Source organism: Pistacia vera, unplaced genomic scaffold, assembly GCF_008641045.1.
Source record: "Pistacia vera cultivar Batoury unplaced genomic scaffold, PisVer_v2 Contig62, whole genome shotgun sequence".
Taxonomy (NCBI): Eukaryota; Viridiplantae; Streptophyta; class Magnoliopsida; order Sapindales; family Anacardiaceae; genus Pistacia; species Pistacia vera.
This window is the reverse complement of record NW_022196468.1, coordinates 160,935-176,228: the sequence shown is the minus strand read 5'-3', so window position 1 is coordinate 176,228 and position 15,294 is coordinate 160,935. Positions and strand designations below refer to the sequence as shown.

At 36.3% G+C, this 15,294-nt stretch overlaps 3 protein-coding genes across 4 annotated transcripts; all 3 read right to left on the bottom strand.

Moving 5' to 3' along the window:
• Window positions 1-453: 453 nt before the first annotated feature.
• LOC116110904 (dihydrolipoyl dehydrogenase 1, mitochondrial) lies at window positions 454-3,033 on the bottom strand. The gene is made up of 2 exons (XM_031397115.1): window positions 2,642-3,033; window positions 454-1,968 (listed from the first exon to the last, which is right to left on the bottom strand). Exons 1-2 carry the CDS (start codon window positions 2,909-2,911, stop codon window positions 718-720), a joined length of 1,521 nt encoding a protein of 506 aa, XP_031252975.1. The 5' UTR covers window positions 2,912-3,033; the 3' UTR covers window positions 454-717.
• Window positions 3,034-4,536: 1,503 nt separating this feature from the next.
• On the bottom strand, window positions 4,537-7,266 carry LOC116110905 (probable protein phosphatase 2C 13). The gene is made up of 2 exons (XM_031397116.1): window positions 6,908-7,266; window positions 4,537-5,626 (listed from the first exon to the last, which is right to left on the bottom strand). Exons 1-2 carry the CDS (start codon window positions 7,046-7,048, stop codon window positions 4,634-4,636), a joined length of 1,134 nt encoding a protein of 377 aa, XP_031252976.1. The 5' UTR covers window positions 7,049-7,266; the 3' UTR covers window positions 4,537-4,633.
• Window positions 7,267-8,781: 1,515 nt separating this feature from the next.
• LOC116110921 (hydroxyproline O-galactosyltransferase GALT3) lies at window positions 8,782-13,299 on the bottom strand. 2 transcript variants are annotated; one of them, XM_031397141.1, is made up of 8 exons: window positions 13,162-13,299; window positions 11,992-13,021; window positions 11,503-11,738; window positions 11,107-11,385; window positions 10,552-10,680; window positions 9,870-10,046; window positions 9,679-9,786; window positions 8,782-9,276 (listed from the first exon to the last, which is right to left on the bottom strand). In XM_031397141.1, exons 2-8 carry the CDS (start codon window positions 12,812-12,814, stop codon window positions 9,070-9,072), a joined length of 1,959 nt encoding a protein of 652 aa, XP_031253001.1. In that variant the 5' UTR covers window positions 12,815-13,021; window positions 13,162-13,299; the 3' UTR covers window positions 8,782-9,069. The 2 variants fall into 2 exon arrangements, with proteins under 2 accessions (XP_031253001.1, XP_031253003.1); XM_031397143.1 differs by having other exon boundaries at window positions 11,992-13,040; window positions 13,162-13,255.
• Window positions 13,300-15,294: the final 1,995 nt, after the last annotated feature.

Sequence of the window (15,294 nt, the reverse complement as noted above, 5' to 3'; positions counted from 1 at the left end):
AATAATAGCAATGTTAGTTCTCCTTTTCAGTTTACATGGGATGGTTATTTGATAGTACTCTTCTAAGCCTGCATTCATTCCAGAATATTTGCTCCATGCATGAACAAAGTAAACTTTAAACACTTGAGGCCTAAAAATAATGAAAATATTAACAGTACAGCGCCTTGGCATCTTCTCCATGTTACACCCAGTAATTGCCAAGCTTCTTGACGAAATTCTTGACTAGTAGACAAAATCATTTTCTGATTATTAGACAAATCTGGCTATGGCCAATTTTTTTTATTATAAGCAAGATCTATGGAACTTCTACCACCAAATGTCATATACTTGGGTAAATTGGCTAGAAACAAGTAAAAAATTCAAACACACTCATTTTCAAATGATGTAAGAGTATTATTATTATCCCAGACAAGTCAGCTCTCAAATGACAGAAACATGGAATACACCATCACATTGACAGAAATACAGACACTAAATATGCCGCAATTTCCATTAGTTCCATGTATACCTCATTTTATGCTTATTTTTGCATATCATCACAGAAGAAAACAAACCAAAGTTATTCTGTCATCATAGACAGACAAAGAAATGAAGAAAAACAAATTTCTATTCAAACATCTGCTTCAATGTTGGAGGGTTAAGAAAACAGGAAAGTCTGTCTTGGGTAAGACATCCCAAAATTCTTTAAACAAGTATAACAAAGTAATACCCTGCTTCTTAGATGTGAATGGGTTTGTCAAAAGTGGCCATAGCAGCTTCCTTCAATGCCTCACTCATTGTGGGATGTGCATGGCACACACGAGCAATGTCTTCACTTGATGCATCATAATTAATGGCCAGAACAGCTTCATGAATGAGCTCTCCAGCGTTAGGTGACATGATATGGACACCCAATATTTTGTCAGTTTCTTTGTCAGCCAAAATCTTGACAAGTCCTTCAGCATCATCAATTGCTTTTGCTCGGCTATTTGCCAAGAAAGGGAATTTCCCAACACGATACTCAACACCAAGTGCCTTTACCTGTTCCTCTGTCTTCCCAACAGAAGCAACTTCAGGGTGTGTATAGACGACCCCAGGTACCTTATCATAGTCAACATGGCCATGTTTACCAGCTATGAACTCCACACAAGCAACTCCATCCTCTTCTGCCTTGTGGGCTAACATTGGCCCTGGAATTACATCCCCAATTGCATAGACACCTGGCACATTTGTAACAAATCTTTCATTAACCAATATGCGTCCCCCCTTATCAGTTTCCACTCCGATCTTGTCCAGCCCAAGCCCAGCAGTGAATGGAGTTCTACCAGCAGAGACAAGAACAACATCGGCTTCAAGTATGGTCTGCTCACCACCAGCTGCTGGTTCAAGAGTTAATTTGACACCATTTCCAGAAGAATCAACTCCTACCACCTTAGTTTTAAGCATGAATTTCATCTTCTGCTTCTCAAGGGCACGCTGAAATTGCTTGCGAACTTCCCCATCCATGGTTGGGACAATATCAGGAGCAAATTCAACAACAGTGACCTCTGAACCAAGTCTGCCCCAAACTGAGCCCATCTCCAGCCCAATGTAGCCAGCCCCAATGACTACAAGTTTCTTAGGAATTTCAGACAATGCCAAAGCTCCAGTGGATGATACAATTCTCTTTTCATCAATGGTAATTCCGGGTAGAGACTTGACATCAGAACCAGTAGCAACTATTATATTCTTGCCTTTCACAACAGTGTTTCCACCTTCAATGGTGTCCACAGAGACCTCAGAGGGGGAGATGAACTTGCCATACCCTTTGACATAGTTCACTTTGTTCTTCTTAAATAAACCTTCAATACCTCGAGTAAGATTAGTTACAGCTTTGTCTTTTTGAGCCATCATAGCAGGTAAATCAACATCGACAGAAGAGAACTTCACACCATGGTGGGCAAAAGAATGCTTGGCTTCATGGTACATATGTGAAGAATGAAGAAGTGCCTGAATATAAGAAAACATATCCCAGGAAATCAAATTTTGAATGAGCCAAAATTATGGCAAACACATAATTCAAGTGTAGAAGTGAAACATAAACCTTTCCGCTATAAAGCAGTAAATAAAATGAATTATTACTCATTTCTAAAAGGAAAAAGAAGTGCAATATCCTGAGAGGTCATAAAAATAATGATCCAAACTGTAAAACACACTAAACACAAAAAGTAATACTAGAAGTCAAACACCTTAGCAGCACTAACAGTCTTCTTAAACAGTATCAAGAACTCAGAGAACTTTGATTTGCAGACAAACAGAATCATTTAGAGGATCAATTATCACATTATTGCTACTCATCACCATTAATTAGTCATTTGTCATTGACAGAAGGAGGTAAAGGAAAAAATGAATGGAAAACAGTCGAACATGAAGCCATGATTATGCTTATTCATATAGTCATCAAAATCCCAATATTAAACAAAAGCACAAAACTTTTAGAAACAAACACTATTTTCTTCACCCAAAATCATTTTCAAAAAAAACAAAACTTCACTATCCAATCCAGATCCAACTATAAACACAAACACAAACACCTACAGATACAAATCAATCATATAAACAAAAATTAACCAAAAAAAATTGAAAAGAAACCCTAGGATATAATTTAGTCAAAAAAGGTGACCTTAGAGGGGATGCAGCCAACGTTGAGGCACGTACCACCGAGAGCTCCACGCTTCTCGATGCAGGTGGTCTTGAGTCCAAGTTGGGCGGCTTTGATGGCGGCAACGTAACCTCCGGGTCCCCCACCGATAACGACGACGTCGTTGTCGTCAGATCCCGAAGCGAAGCCTCTACTGACGGAGTAACTGAAACCGTACTTGAGAACATTATCGGTACCGACGGTTCTCGAAAGCAGGTACGCCTTTCTTCTAGCAAGACTAGCCATCGCCATCTTTCCCACCACCGCACTTTGTTCTACCAATCAATCGAATAAAATAAGGTCTCACAGAAACAGAGACGGGATTTTGATTTGCAGCCTTCGTTCTTTTTGGTTAATATCTTTCAACCTCTTGTGTTTTAGTATTATTTCATGTACCCCTTATACTTCTTTTAATTTTCTTTTATTATCGTTAACCAACAGAATAGAGGAGTGATCATGTCAGCTTGTAAATTATAGGGAGTCTTTGGAAATCTTAACCGTTATCTGGTGTGGTGAAGTTCATGATTATAAAGATTACTCGTTAATCTCGACCGTTGATCGGGGTTGGTGGCTGGTATGATATAAAGGTTTGATAGAAATGTTTTTTATTCCCTACTACAAATTCAACATTCTTTTATTCCCATAAAAGTGGCCACAGGTAGTACTGGTCTAAATTCAACGGCTGAGAATCTTCTGATAATAGCTTTGTTTATTAAGCACGAACAAAATTTATAAGATTTTTGTTTTGTTTTAAATAAAATATCTAAAGTGATAAGAACACAAAGAAGAATGAACCATGTATTATTATAAAGAATTGTAAGAGGATTGTGGCCTCACACACCTTACCTTACCTTACCTTACCATCATCCTTTCTTTGTGTGTGTTTGCCTAGAATTGGTGGTACACAGAAGGCCTTTCCTGCTAAGGTTCCAATTTATTTTTTTATTTTTAAAAAAATTAGAAATAATAAAGTAACAGATTGTTATAACTACCTCCTTGAAATGTGAGCATTATATTTGGAATTGCCTTGCTCAAGTAGCTAGATACTCAATTTGACTCGTAAACACCCCTATTAAGGACATGAAGGTAAAACAAAAAACTCGGACAAGTACTATAGTAGCCCAACCGAGCTCGAGCAGCTAAATAATCGGCTCGGCTTGTATACACCCCTATTAGGGATAAGGAAGGTAAAAACTTGTAAAGCCCAATCCCCGTTCCGGGAATTGCTAACCCTACAATCAATTGAGATAAATGGTTACTAATGACACTCTTGCATTTGACTAGTTCACTAAACTACACATGCAAATAGAAGAGTATGTTGTTACTGAACGAAATAGAGAAGCAACAGGAACAAAATAATAATAGTTAAACAAAACAAACAGTAAACAAAGAATGTAATACGCGCGATTTACCCTGGTTCACCTAATGTAGGCTACGTCCAGCTGAGTCAATATTATTGCAATATGCCTCACCTCTCTCGTTTACAATGAATGAATTGTTCTCACACACATAACAAGAGAAAAGAATGTTTATATACTAGGTTTAAGAGATTAAACCTAGTTTTACAAGAATTCATATTCCTAAACCCAACCCAAAAAGGAATTAATAACTTAAAATGAATCATATTCCCCCGAGTGCGTCTCCGTTACCTATTAATGCTGAAGTAGTCGACAACTCCAACAGTTACAATATCAAGATAAGTAAAGTTCATATAGACTTTCATTAAAGCATAGTTGCGATAGTGTTAGTTTATATACAAATCACATGTAAGGAAACAAATATGGGTGGGTTATGGCAGAGACCCAAATTCATTGAAAAAATAAAATTTCCACAAGCCTAGCGTTCTCTCTTCTACATCTGCAAAATTGCGGGCTGCCTTTTTTTTATGAACCATCTGAAACAGCCTTTAAACAGATAATAATCACTTCTCAACTTTAATCGGTAAATAGTGTATGAAATAATTGGTATATTCGATCAATTGCCTTCTAACAGGCTCTTAAGTCTACTTCGCGCCTCCTCAGATAAACCTGAGCACCTGAACCTACGCCGCTGAGGAGGACATGACTCAGCACGAGCAGGGGAATTAAAGCAGATAACAATCACAGTGAGATTATCAGATGAATGTAGGCGTGTCGCTTCCATCACTAGTTCTTGAGCACACTGCTTTGGGTCATCGCGTCGCCTCAGCAACCTGCGGACAAGGCTAACTGCATACTGACTTGACATCACATCCCAGATACCATCACACCCAATGATTAGGAATTCATCATCCTCAGTTAACACAACTTGTTGAACATCTGGGTCAGCAATGAGAGGTGAGGCAGACCCAAGTGGGAGTTTCAAGTTCCAGTCTCCCAGCGCTCGAGTGACAGAGAGACCATTAACATATATGTCATCAACATACCCCCCTAACTCCTCAACTCGCCTGCGTTCTGGAAGATAGGAAGGCTTATGGTCTTGAGACATATCAAATGCAACTCCTTTTCTGCATAAAACTGCCCGACAGTCACCAGCATTTGCAACCAGTAAATGCCTGCCAAGTACTAGGGCAGTCAGTGCAGTTGTACCACATGTACTGCCAACACTGCATTCATGAGCCAAGGCATGGTCTGCCTGTAAAAATGCTCGCCTATGAGAATTCTCCAACTCAGCTAAGAAAACATCATCAATATCAGATATTAATGGCAAATCAGCATCCTCAAAAAATAATTTCATGGCATTGTTCTTGATAAAAACAGCCGCTTCCGGTCCACCATGACCATCAAACACAGCATAGAAAGCACTTGGCATAGGACACTTGAAGAGAGACCCAAGACGAGCAGATAGATCATCAATACAAATGTGTTCGTCATCCATTGACTTTCTACATCCAATGTCAGCACAGCTACCAGAACGGATTCTTGGGAAAGACTTACTAGATGAAGACTCAACAACAGTACTTTTAATGGTCTCCGAACAACTAACAACCTATAAACCCAAAAACAAAGGGAAAGAGGTTAGTTGATGTCCTAAGAGTCTCAAAACCAACTAATCAGCAAACCAAAAAGAAACAAGAAGCAAGCTGCAACATAGACATGATGTCCACAAATCTTCAAAAACATAATCAATTAACATTTCCCATTTAATGATTCTTTTACCACTTAATATAATAATCCCAAACTCTAGAACGCAATTTAATTTCTCTGAGGTTTACAAATAATTATTTAACCACACAAAGCATTACGTAGTCAAATAGAGAAAAGAAAATTCATTGACATATAACTATTTCTTAAAATTCATTATCGGATTGTAATGGAATCCAATCTCTATCTAAGAATTTCTTCTTTCTCCAGTTTTAACCTCATTACAGATCTTCTGTATGGTTCCCTTTATTATTATACTCATTCAAACACAAAGAAGATTTGTCACTACAATAGTGAATACACCTAAAAGAATACAATAGCCCAAAACCGATAAAGACCAACAAATGAAATTAAAGAAGACTATCTATGCTTCAGCTATCAACTACAGCTTCTAATCACCCCTATCCATTAAAACTATAAATCACCAAATTTACCTCAAATCCAGAACCAAGCACAAAATTCATTAAAGAAAATCAGTTATATATATATTATTAACTATTATTTACACATGTAATCTAATCTTGTATGCAAATAACCAAGCAAGGCAATCCCATCAACTCAACCAAAAGCTTCAAGAAAAACTAAACTCACCTATAGCTATCAACAAGGAGAGAAAATAAAGAAAAAAATAAATAAATCCAAAATCATAAAGAATCTAAAAAAAGAAACTCAATCGGAATAAGAATCAAGAAAGCTTCGAGAAACACTATAACCATACATACCCATCAACAAAGAAAGTAATTAAATATTAAAAAAAAAAAAAATCAAGAATCCGATCAGTTACAAATATTATTTACACATGTAAACCAATCGTATCAACTAAACAAAAACCCAATAAGAATACAAATCAAGAAAGCCTCAAGAAACACTAAAACCGCTCGTACCCATTAACAAACAGAGTAATTAAAAATTAAATAAATCAAGAATTTGAGTCCAAAATTCATTAAAAAAACAGTTCAAAATATTATTTAATCAGGTATTCAAACAACCCAGTGCAGTAATCTCATCAATTCAAACAAAACCCAATTGGGATACAAATCAAGAAAGCTGAAGAAACACTAAAACAACTGATACCCATAAACAAAAAAGAGAGTAATGTCAAAGATTAAAGAGCGCATAAACATACCGATTCAAAGCCCGAGATTTCGGATGAAACCGAAACCGAGTCCGAAACGCGAAGCTCGTGAAAATTCGGAGTCGAAGTGGGGCTGTTTACATGATACTGCACATCTAAAACCGCACCAGTTATATTCTGACCGACAATCATCTTCAACACGCAAAACTCAAAACGACAGCCGCCTTCGGTTCTTTCTACACAGCTTTTGAATCCAAGAATGAACAACAGAATTGAACGCGGTGAAATTATATAACGATTGAAGGCGAAAAAGAAGTTGTTGTGTGAAATTAGGGTTTGGTTGCTTTGCTTGTTTGTTTGTTTGTTTTGTAATTGAATTGCGTAATCCGAGTAAAGAAGTTATTTGTATTACACAAAGTTTTATTAGGATCTGTTAATTGTCGAAACCGGTTCAGACCCCTGCACCGACTTTGCCTGACTGACACGTGTACGTGACCGGTTGGATTTCTGGTTTGAGATTCTTTGGATAGAGAAATAAATCCATTGCCTATTTTGTATCTGCCACGTCGGAAAATTAATTATTTATTAAAGCTTTCATTATTATATTATATCTTTTATTGTTTTGAGGATTTCTTGATATAAAAGCATTTTCACTTCTTTTTTTTTTTTCTTTTAGTAAAAGCATTTTTAGCAAGCTAAAGTAACTTTTAAAGCTATTTAAGCATCTTGATTTACGTAAAATCGTGGTGGTAGATTATTACAGTGGTCTCTTTAAAAAATTAATCGAAACACGCCGCCGACACTTTTATAATTTTTTAAAAGAAAACATTTTTGTATTATTTTAGAATAAAAGGGTGTTTAGATTTAGATTATGCAGCAGTAATGGTCAATGATTAAGCATTCTTTTAGTGGCATGGTTGCGTGTGAAAGGCCATTACCTCTTTTGAAATTTTAATTTAGGGGCTGGCTGCCATAAGTTTCCAATAACTTCTTAGCCAATTATTATGCTGATAATATTACTAATTTTTTCAAAGACTAGGACTAATCAAAGTGCCTTACTCCACAAGCTCTCCTTTTGTTTTTTATATCCCACCAAACTGTTTAAAGTAAGAAGCAAAGGTTTACCTAATTGGTAACTTAATCAAATCCCCATCTACCATCTTGGACTTTTGTTTTGTAAAATTATCCAATGGGGTGTTAAAGAAAAGTTGAGAATTTTCATGGGGCCAAAGTCAGAAAATCAGAAAAAACTGCATTTAGAGAGGTTTAAAGTTATCATTTTAGGTAGAAGTTTCTTCTTATAAAACTAACTCTCCAATGGCGGTAAAGAGAGGTTGGAAGTTGTCAGTTTAGGTAAAAAGGTTGTGCATGAAACCAATGGAGAGTGACATTTTGTAGATAACAAAAGAAGAAAGATGAGCTGTCTTAGAGAAAAAACACCACCTCCCCATAACTTAAGTGGGTAATGATTCGTCTAAGATGGGAATCCTGGTGAAACTAATATTCTACACATGGCAAAAAAGAGGCCATTTAAACTGGATCTTTCTATTGGCTTCTGTTTTCCTGTTAAACTGTTACCTTACAAAAATGGTGGCTCAAGTTTATCCAAAACGTGCCCTCATTAGAATCACATGTAGCTGGCTGAGCACCTTATCTAACCTTTACCTTGCCCAATGTCTTCTCTCAGTTGATCTGCCAAATTACATCCACTTTCACTTTGTGTATTTGTTTGCTACCTAGAGTGAGTTGGGCCAACCACTAATGGGGAAAAGAGTCAGCCAAAAGTGCTAATGCTACAATATAAGTCAACCAAGTGAGAAGTTCATATTGGACACTCAAGATATTTTTTGGGGTGATTCATTGTTGGATTCTGCAGAGATATTCACCACTAAGAATATCAGTTGCATTGCACAGTTTCTAAACAATGGTTTTGAAAAGCTCAAAATGGCCATTCCGAATTTCATATCAAGTTTGTGACCACACCAACAAGCTCAATCAACAACAGTCTTTCCATCAAATATTACAATTGTAATGAACAACCAATGAACAAATAACATGAGACTAAACTATCTGTGTATAATTTAGAATCAGTCCAACCTTTACTGTAACCAACACAAATCCACATGGTGACTGACAGCATATTTGTATGAACTGCAAGTGAGATCGACTTTTGTTTAAGAGTTAAAACTCATTCAAAGGTTCATGGTTGATATTTACTCACAGCAGAGAGCTTTGCGCTCTTTCTGCAGCTTCTCCCAAAGGCATAACAACATCCTTGGGCTTTGATAATGCGCGAGAAAGTAATTTGATTCACATCCAGCATTGTAAAACCTGTCGTCACTCAAATAATGCACTTCTTGACCACTATTCTTAAACTGTTCAATCCATATACCCATTGCTACATCTTCTAGTTTGAAAAGCTGGAAAAGAAAATGAAAATTCAAAATGAGACAAATTAACAAACATAGAGAATAACTTGTCAAGTTTGTTAAATTAGCAATTTCTGTTTTTCATTGCAAATGCATCTTCATGGCTTATATTTTACAATTTGCAAGCTTCAACTACCCATGTTGACCAAGCCATTTACCAAGTCTTGAATCCTTGGGCACATAAATAGAGGTTACAGGCAGAAAAGAGATTGAAATGTATTCTGAAACACGGCAGACTAAAAATTTTCTTTAATGTTCTGAAGATGTATTAAGTCTTTAAAGAAGAATTAGAAACATTATCTTCCTACAAGCAGATGTCACACACACTAATGCAGGTCCTGGGGAAAATGAATTCAAGGAGTGCTTTCCCTCCTCTAAGCAAGAAAATTTTACCTTGAGATCTCTTTTGTGGTGCCCTCGAACGATAAATTTTGCAATGTCCCTGGAAATAATATAACCTGGACCATGGGCCCACGGAGGGTATGAAGCATGTGGCCATTCCTGTGCAACAGAATGATAATTAAAGATATTTTCAAGTGCTATGACCATCTACTTAAAAAGTGAAGTATGACTTGGATATATACCTCCTTACTTATATACCACTTGCCGTCCTTTTCCCGATGAGGTGATGATTCAAAAGATATAAGACCATACAAGAGCCCATCAGATGCTTTTTCCTTAAGGGTAGAGAGAATTTCATCAATCCTAACAAAAGCATCATCATCTGTTTTCATGACATATTTAGCAGGGAGGATTTTTGTCTGCATATATGATGAAAAGTCAACAAATGAATAAACCTAGAAAGTGGGAGCTATTTATAACTATCCAGTTACAGGATGCTACAAAAATAAAATTCTAATGAGCATCTTCTTGAAGCATAAAAAAACTGACATCATGATGTAAACTGTAGGCATTGGATAAATATGTGTATGAGTGTATCTGTGCATAGGCACCTACTCAAACATATCATAAGAACTGTTTAACTTCATACTGTAAGTCAGTCATCACTAGACTTCTTGACCTAACACTCTGGAATAATGAAGTTGAAAACCATGTTCAGATTTTTTACTGGACCCTTTTCCAACTAAGTATGGATTATCATGATCTCCTTGGTAAACAACTTATTCGGTTTTTTGAAACATTAAGAAGCAAGGAACATCCTTTAAAATGAGTCATTATTCATGATGCTGGGAAAATCCTTTTATTTTCTAATTCTAATGTATGAATCTACTGTATTTTTTATGGCATATATGTTTATGTACATACCCCCATTATGCAAATTGCAATTGTTTTCAGACTGATTAGACCGTAATAATCAACAAAAGGCATCAATTGGATATCTCCGTACGCTTGAGCTTCTCTCCACAGCTCAACATTTACTTGCTTGTTCTTGTGCTGCAAGTATATAAAATATAAAATTAGTCACAAAGCCCCCCCTTTTTTTCTCTGATTAATTAAAATATCCATAAATAAACAATTATGATGCACTTATTGATATCAAAGAAAGTACTATTTCAATAATTGCACATACTATTTCATTCATTTTTGTTACATAACACCAAGAAATTAGAATTTCATACTATAGCTCTAGAGTCAATGCTTAATCTGGTCTTATGAAACAAAAGACAACGGTATGTTATCTCAATAGAGATTGATGATAATTTAAAGATGATTAAACTAAACTCTCAAATTTCAGGAAAATCATTAAGTTTAGACCAGTGCTAAAGTAGATCATTACTTTAGCCAAACAAAACTAGAGCACACAGAAGAACAAGAAGATTATCTCGGCAACAATAAGTTTAGCTATCATTCTTCACTTACAAGGCCAATGAAAAATCGAATGGCTACATCCCCTGAACGTACTGCCTTGTATTGCATCCAAGATCTTCTCAGCGCCATACGACGCTCAAAATTATTTCCAGTAGAGAAAACCCCAATCAACATTACAAGTCTTTTCCTGGAAACTGAGGGAGCTTTGAGGTGCTCAACATCAACAACTAAATCATGGTCTTCTGAGACAGGCAAGCCTTTAGCAAAAGCAGATAATAGTTCCACACCGCCTGACACTTTAACTCCAGTGACTGACCATGGTTCAAGTTTCTGCATTAGTAGAAAAAGCATCAAGGATGGGAATGATCACTCCTATTAGAATATCATATTTGGAAATATCATCAGATTCCAACTTAAATCCATACAATATAAAAACTCATACCTTACCTCCCTATAAGCAAATGACGTTTCATGCCTTCCATTGACGGTCATGTGGAACCCATCCCAACCAACCCACAATGTGGCAGTGAATGGATTGCCTTCAATAAAGGGGAAATTTGCAGTTGAATGGACACCTCCATGGGAAACATTGGTCAATATTGTGCCACTAGGATGACTCACATTTTGATTCTCTTCCAAAGCGCTTCTCATAACTTGTTCATTACAAAGAACAAGTTCATCCACTGTAAGGTTGCTACAACATGTTAAATTACTGATCCTGATTGCAAGAATCATCCTTTCAGGTTGTATGAATAATAAAGAAGCACTATAAAAACAGAATGAAGCAAATCTATTAAATATGAAATTATCCTTAAAATGGATAAACCACTACTAATGCATCAGATTCAAAGTCAGAGTTGCGCTGGCTACATTACAGAACTTAATTCTAGAATCAAGATAATGCATATATGAGGACGCAAAGTTATAATGATATACCTTTCAAAGTATCAGCAGATCCATGAGCAGGGCACCTTTCTTCTTTGCCCCACCCAAGCTCAGTAGTCCATGTATTTTGAATTATGAAAGGCTCTTCTGTCATATTATCCCCCGGCAAACTGACATTATAATGCAAGATGACTGGAGGCTTAGACTCCCCGGAAAGTTGTGAGCCTATAAGTTCAATTTGAAAACTTCGATAGCGCCCATCAGGAATGCCTACAACTGTAATTGAAGAATCCTCAACTAAACCACAAGGAAGCTCAAGAACAGTTCCATTCCTCGATAATTTCTCATCAAGTTTACTAACAGAAAAGGCGCAGTTTTTAACTTCATCACCACTACCATTGAACTTAGAAGCCTTCTCCTTCTCAATGGTCAACAACAAATCTTTCCAAGCTACAGCAGCCTCTTTAATCCCTTGAGCTGTTTCAGACAAAGCATCAGACCTAGACAATAGTAAACGCATACGTGCCCACGTAAGTAAGGGCTTTGCCTCTTCTTCCGATATATTATTTTTTGCATAAAGATCACCAAGTCCCTCAACATTTACAATATACGGTTTCCGTGGTACCACTGGTGGTGCTTTTTTCACCTCCCTTCGAGTATCAGACTCATTGCCTGGATGGTATCTAAAAAAATCATCAGCAGATTGCTTCTGCTTCTGTTTCTGATTTTGATTTTCATCTTGCTTCTGGGGTTGAGTTCCAATTCCAATAAAACTGTAGCTAAAAAACAAGACTATAGCAAGAGCTATGATCAACAAACCACCTGACCAATTCTTCAATCTAATTAAAGGGAAACCTAATTTATGTGATTTCATCTTCTTTTAGCTCACTTCAGACCAGTTCTTGAATTTTCTCTTAAAGCAAAACAGTTAAACTCTACCAACTGAACCCATCAATCATTTTCTGCAAGCAACTTTTTTATTCCTCTGTTTTCTCCAAAACAAAGGGTACTATAATAACATGAATACATGACAAATCAAGTACCTCACATTAAATGCAGATAGTGTGGTCGAACTCAAGAGCTGGTCAAAGAATTAAAGACTTAAATCACCAACAAATAGGTGAAAATAAAAAAGGAAGCAAAGTAATACATCAGTGAAAAGAACGTTAAAGCTTTCAGAAAGATTTGAAAAGCAAGTAAATTTTAATGAAAGCTAAGTACCTGAAGCAGGAGTTCAAATCTTCAAATGGGTGAAGAAGACGGTGTCGTATCTGCAGTTGTGTCTCTGTCTGAACACGGGAGTTGAAATTGAACCAGGGCCGATGTGGTAGTTGCGAGTAATTATCCAATGCCTTGGGGTGTACAAAAGTGGCCTTACATTTCAAACATAAGGCTTGTTTTTACCGCTTCTGTCTTATAGTTTCCAAATTCATTCGGAATTATTAGGGATAATAGGGTCATATAATTCTATAATAATGTTAGACGTATAAAAATATCAATAATGCTACAGATACCAGGATTATATACCGAATTGTTTCACCGAATTACGTGTCCCGTGACTCAAACTAACCACGTATAAGTTTGACAAATATTTTACGAGTGAACGGTCTATCATCAACTATGGACGGCCATTCAATTATGATGGACTTTTATCCATATTATATGGACGGGAGTCCACATAATATGGATGCCCGTTCATCAGTAAATAGAGGAAAAACACATTAACAAAATAAAGGATAACCGTTCATATTTTAATGGACGGGCGTCCATTGTATGTGGTATCCACATAAAATGGACGCCCGTCCATAATTGAAATAGCATACCGCTAGGAAGGGACGACCATCCATTATGTAGGGACGGTCGTCCATAAAATATGAACAGTCGTCCTTTGTTTTTGGATGGGCGTCCACATACAATGGACACCCGTCCATACATTAAATTAAAAGAAAAATTTTTTAAATTTTAGGACGCCCGTCCTGTATTAAGTGGATGGAAGTCCATAACTTATGAACGGGCGTCAATATATAATAGACGCCCATCATACTTTCAATGAATACAAATATTTTAAAACAAATTTTTTGGACGCCCGTCCATATGTTATGAAAGAGAGTCTATATAAAAAGGACGGTCGTCCATATAATATCGACGACCGTCCATAATATAATAAATTTTTTTTTTTTAATTTACTTTTTTTTTTTTTTAATTTGTCCTAAACATCAGCTTCTCCAAAATAAGCGCCAACATTTTGCGAGCGAAAAAAAGAAGAAGCAAAAACTTCATTTTGCCTTTTGCTTCATCGTTCCCGCTTCAGTGTTCTCGTTCTTTGCGTCTGCATTCTTCTCGTCTACGGTTGTCAGCGACAATCAATTTCTTCCTCAACAACCAATTACCGTGACAAGAAAGAAAACCATAAACTTTTCATAAAACAATCATTTCAGGTGGAAAGAGAGATAGGAAGATCAAAATTTGTTCAGATTATAAAGATTTGTTGAGGTTGTTAAGCGGTTTTTATTTAACTTATGCATTTATTTAGTTTGTATTCTATTTTGGATTGAATATATGTTACAATAGAAAATAACTGATAGAGAATATTTGTTGGTGATTGTTGTGAATCAGATTTGTGAACGTGTACACTAGTATTGGTTTTGCATTAAATTACAGAATATGGAAGAGTCCAATTTGCCTCATTTAAATGATGCTGAGATAAATTGTGCTCGAAACCTTAACTTTTTCGTTAACATGATTTTAAATTTATTGTATCGTATTGTTTCTTATGATATGTTGTATTAGTACATTCTAATTTTGTCCATTATAAAACTATTAAATGATCAGGAAAATGACCCGCCCCCCGACCATGGCGGATTATGGGGTTGGCGGACGGGCCTAACCCGACCCGCCAACAAACCCGGCCTGCCTCTTGCCATAAAGGCGGCCCGCCCCGCCCGCCAACCCATACCCGTTGGTTATGATGCGGCCCGGGCCGGTTAGCCCACATTTTTTTTTTAATTTTTTCTTTTATGTAATTGTTTTTAGTTAACTTTTCAAATATCAATAATTCAATTCAATTAATTTTTTTTTTTGTTAACATTTCAAATATTAATTCAATGTTAAACAATAAAATTGTAATATAAGAAAATTAGATTTATTCATTTATCGAAAAATAAAATAAGAAATTACAACAATTATTGCCTCGTTAAAACCTTACCAAGAAAAGTCCAATCGGACAAAAACTTGGTAAGGAAAAAAAGAGTGCAATAATTGACATTATTTACAAGTTACAATTTACAAAACAACTAATTTGGGGGTTGACTAGGACATCCCTCGTCCGTATCATCTATATTACAAAATTGAAAT

Coding starts and splice junctions, on each gene's coding strand:
- LOC116110921 (XM_031397141.1), bottom strand. CDS start 12,814: ATGAAATCACATAAATTAGGTTTCCCTTTAATTAGATTGAAGAATTGG. Junction 10,047..10,551: donor TTGCAATTTGCATAATGGGG/GTATGTACATAA, acceptor TCATATATGCAG/ACAAAAATCCTCCCTGCTAA. Junction 9,277..9,678: donor ACCACAAAAGAGATCTCAAG/GTAAAATTTTCT, acceptor TTTCTTTTCCAG/CTTTTCAAACTAGAAGATGT.
- LOC116110905 (XM_031397116.1), bottom strand. CDS start 7,048: ATGATTGTCGGTCAGAATATAACTGGTGCGGTTTTAGATGTGCAGTAT. Junction 5,627..6,907: donor AAATCTCGGGCTTTGAATCG/GTATGTTTATGC, acceptor TTGGGTTTATAG/GTTGTTAGTTGTTCGGAGAC.
- LOC116110904 (XM_031397115.1), bottom strand. CDS start 2,911: ATGGCGATGGCTAGTCTTGCTAGAAGAAAGGCGTACCTGCTTTCGAGA. Junction 1,969..2,641: donor TTGGCTGCATCCCCTCTAAG/GTCACCTTTTTT, acceptor TCTTATATTCAG/GCACTTCTTCATTCTTCACA.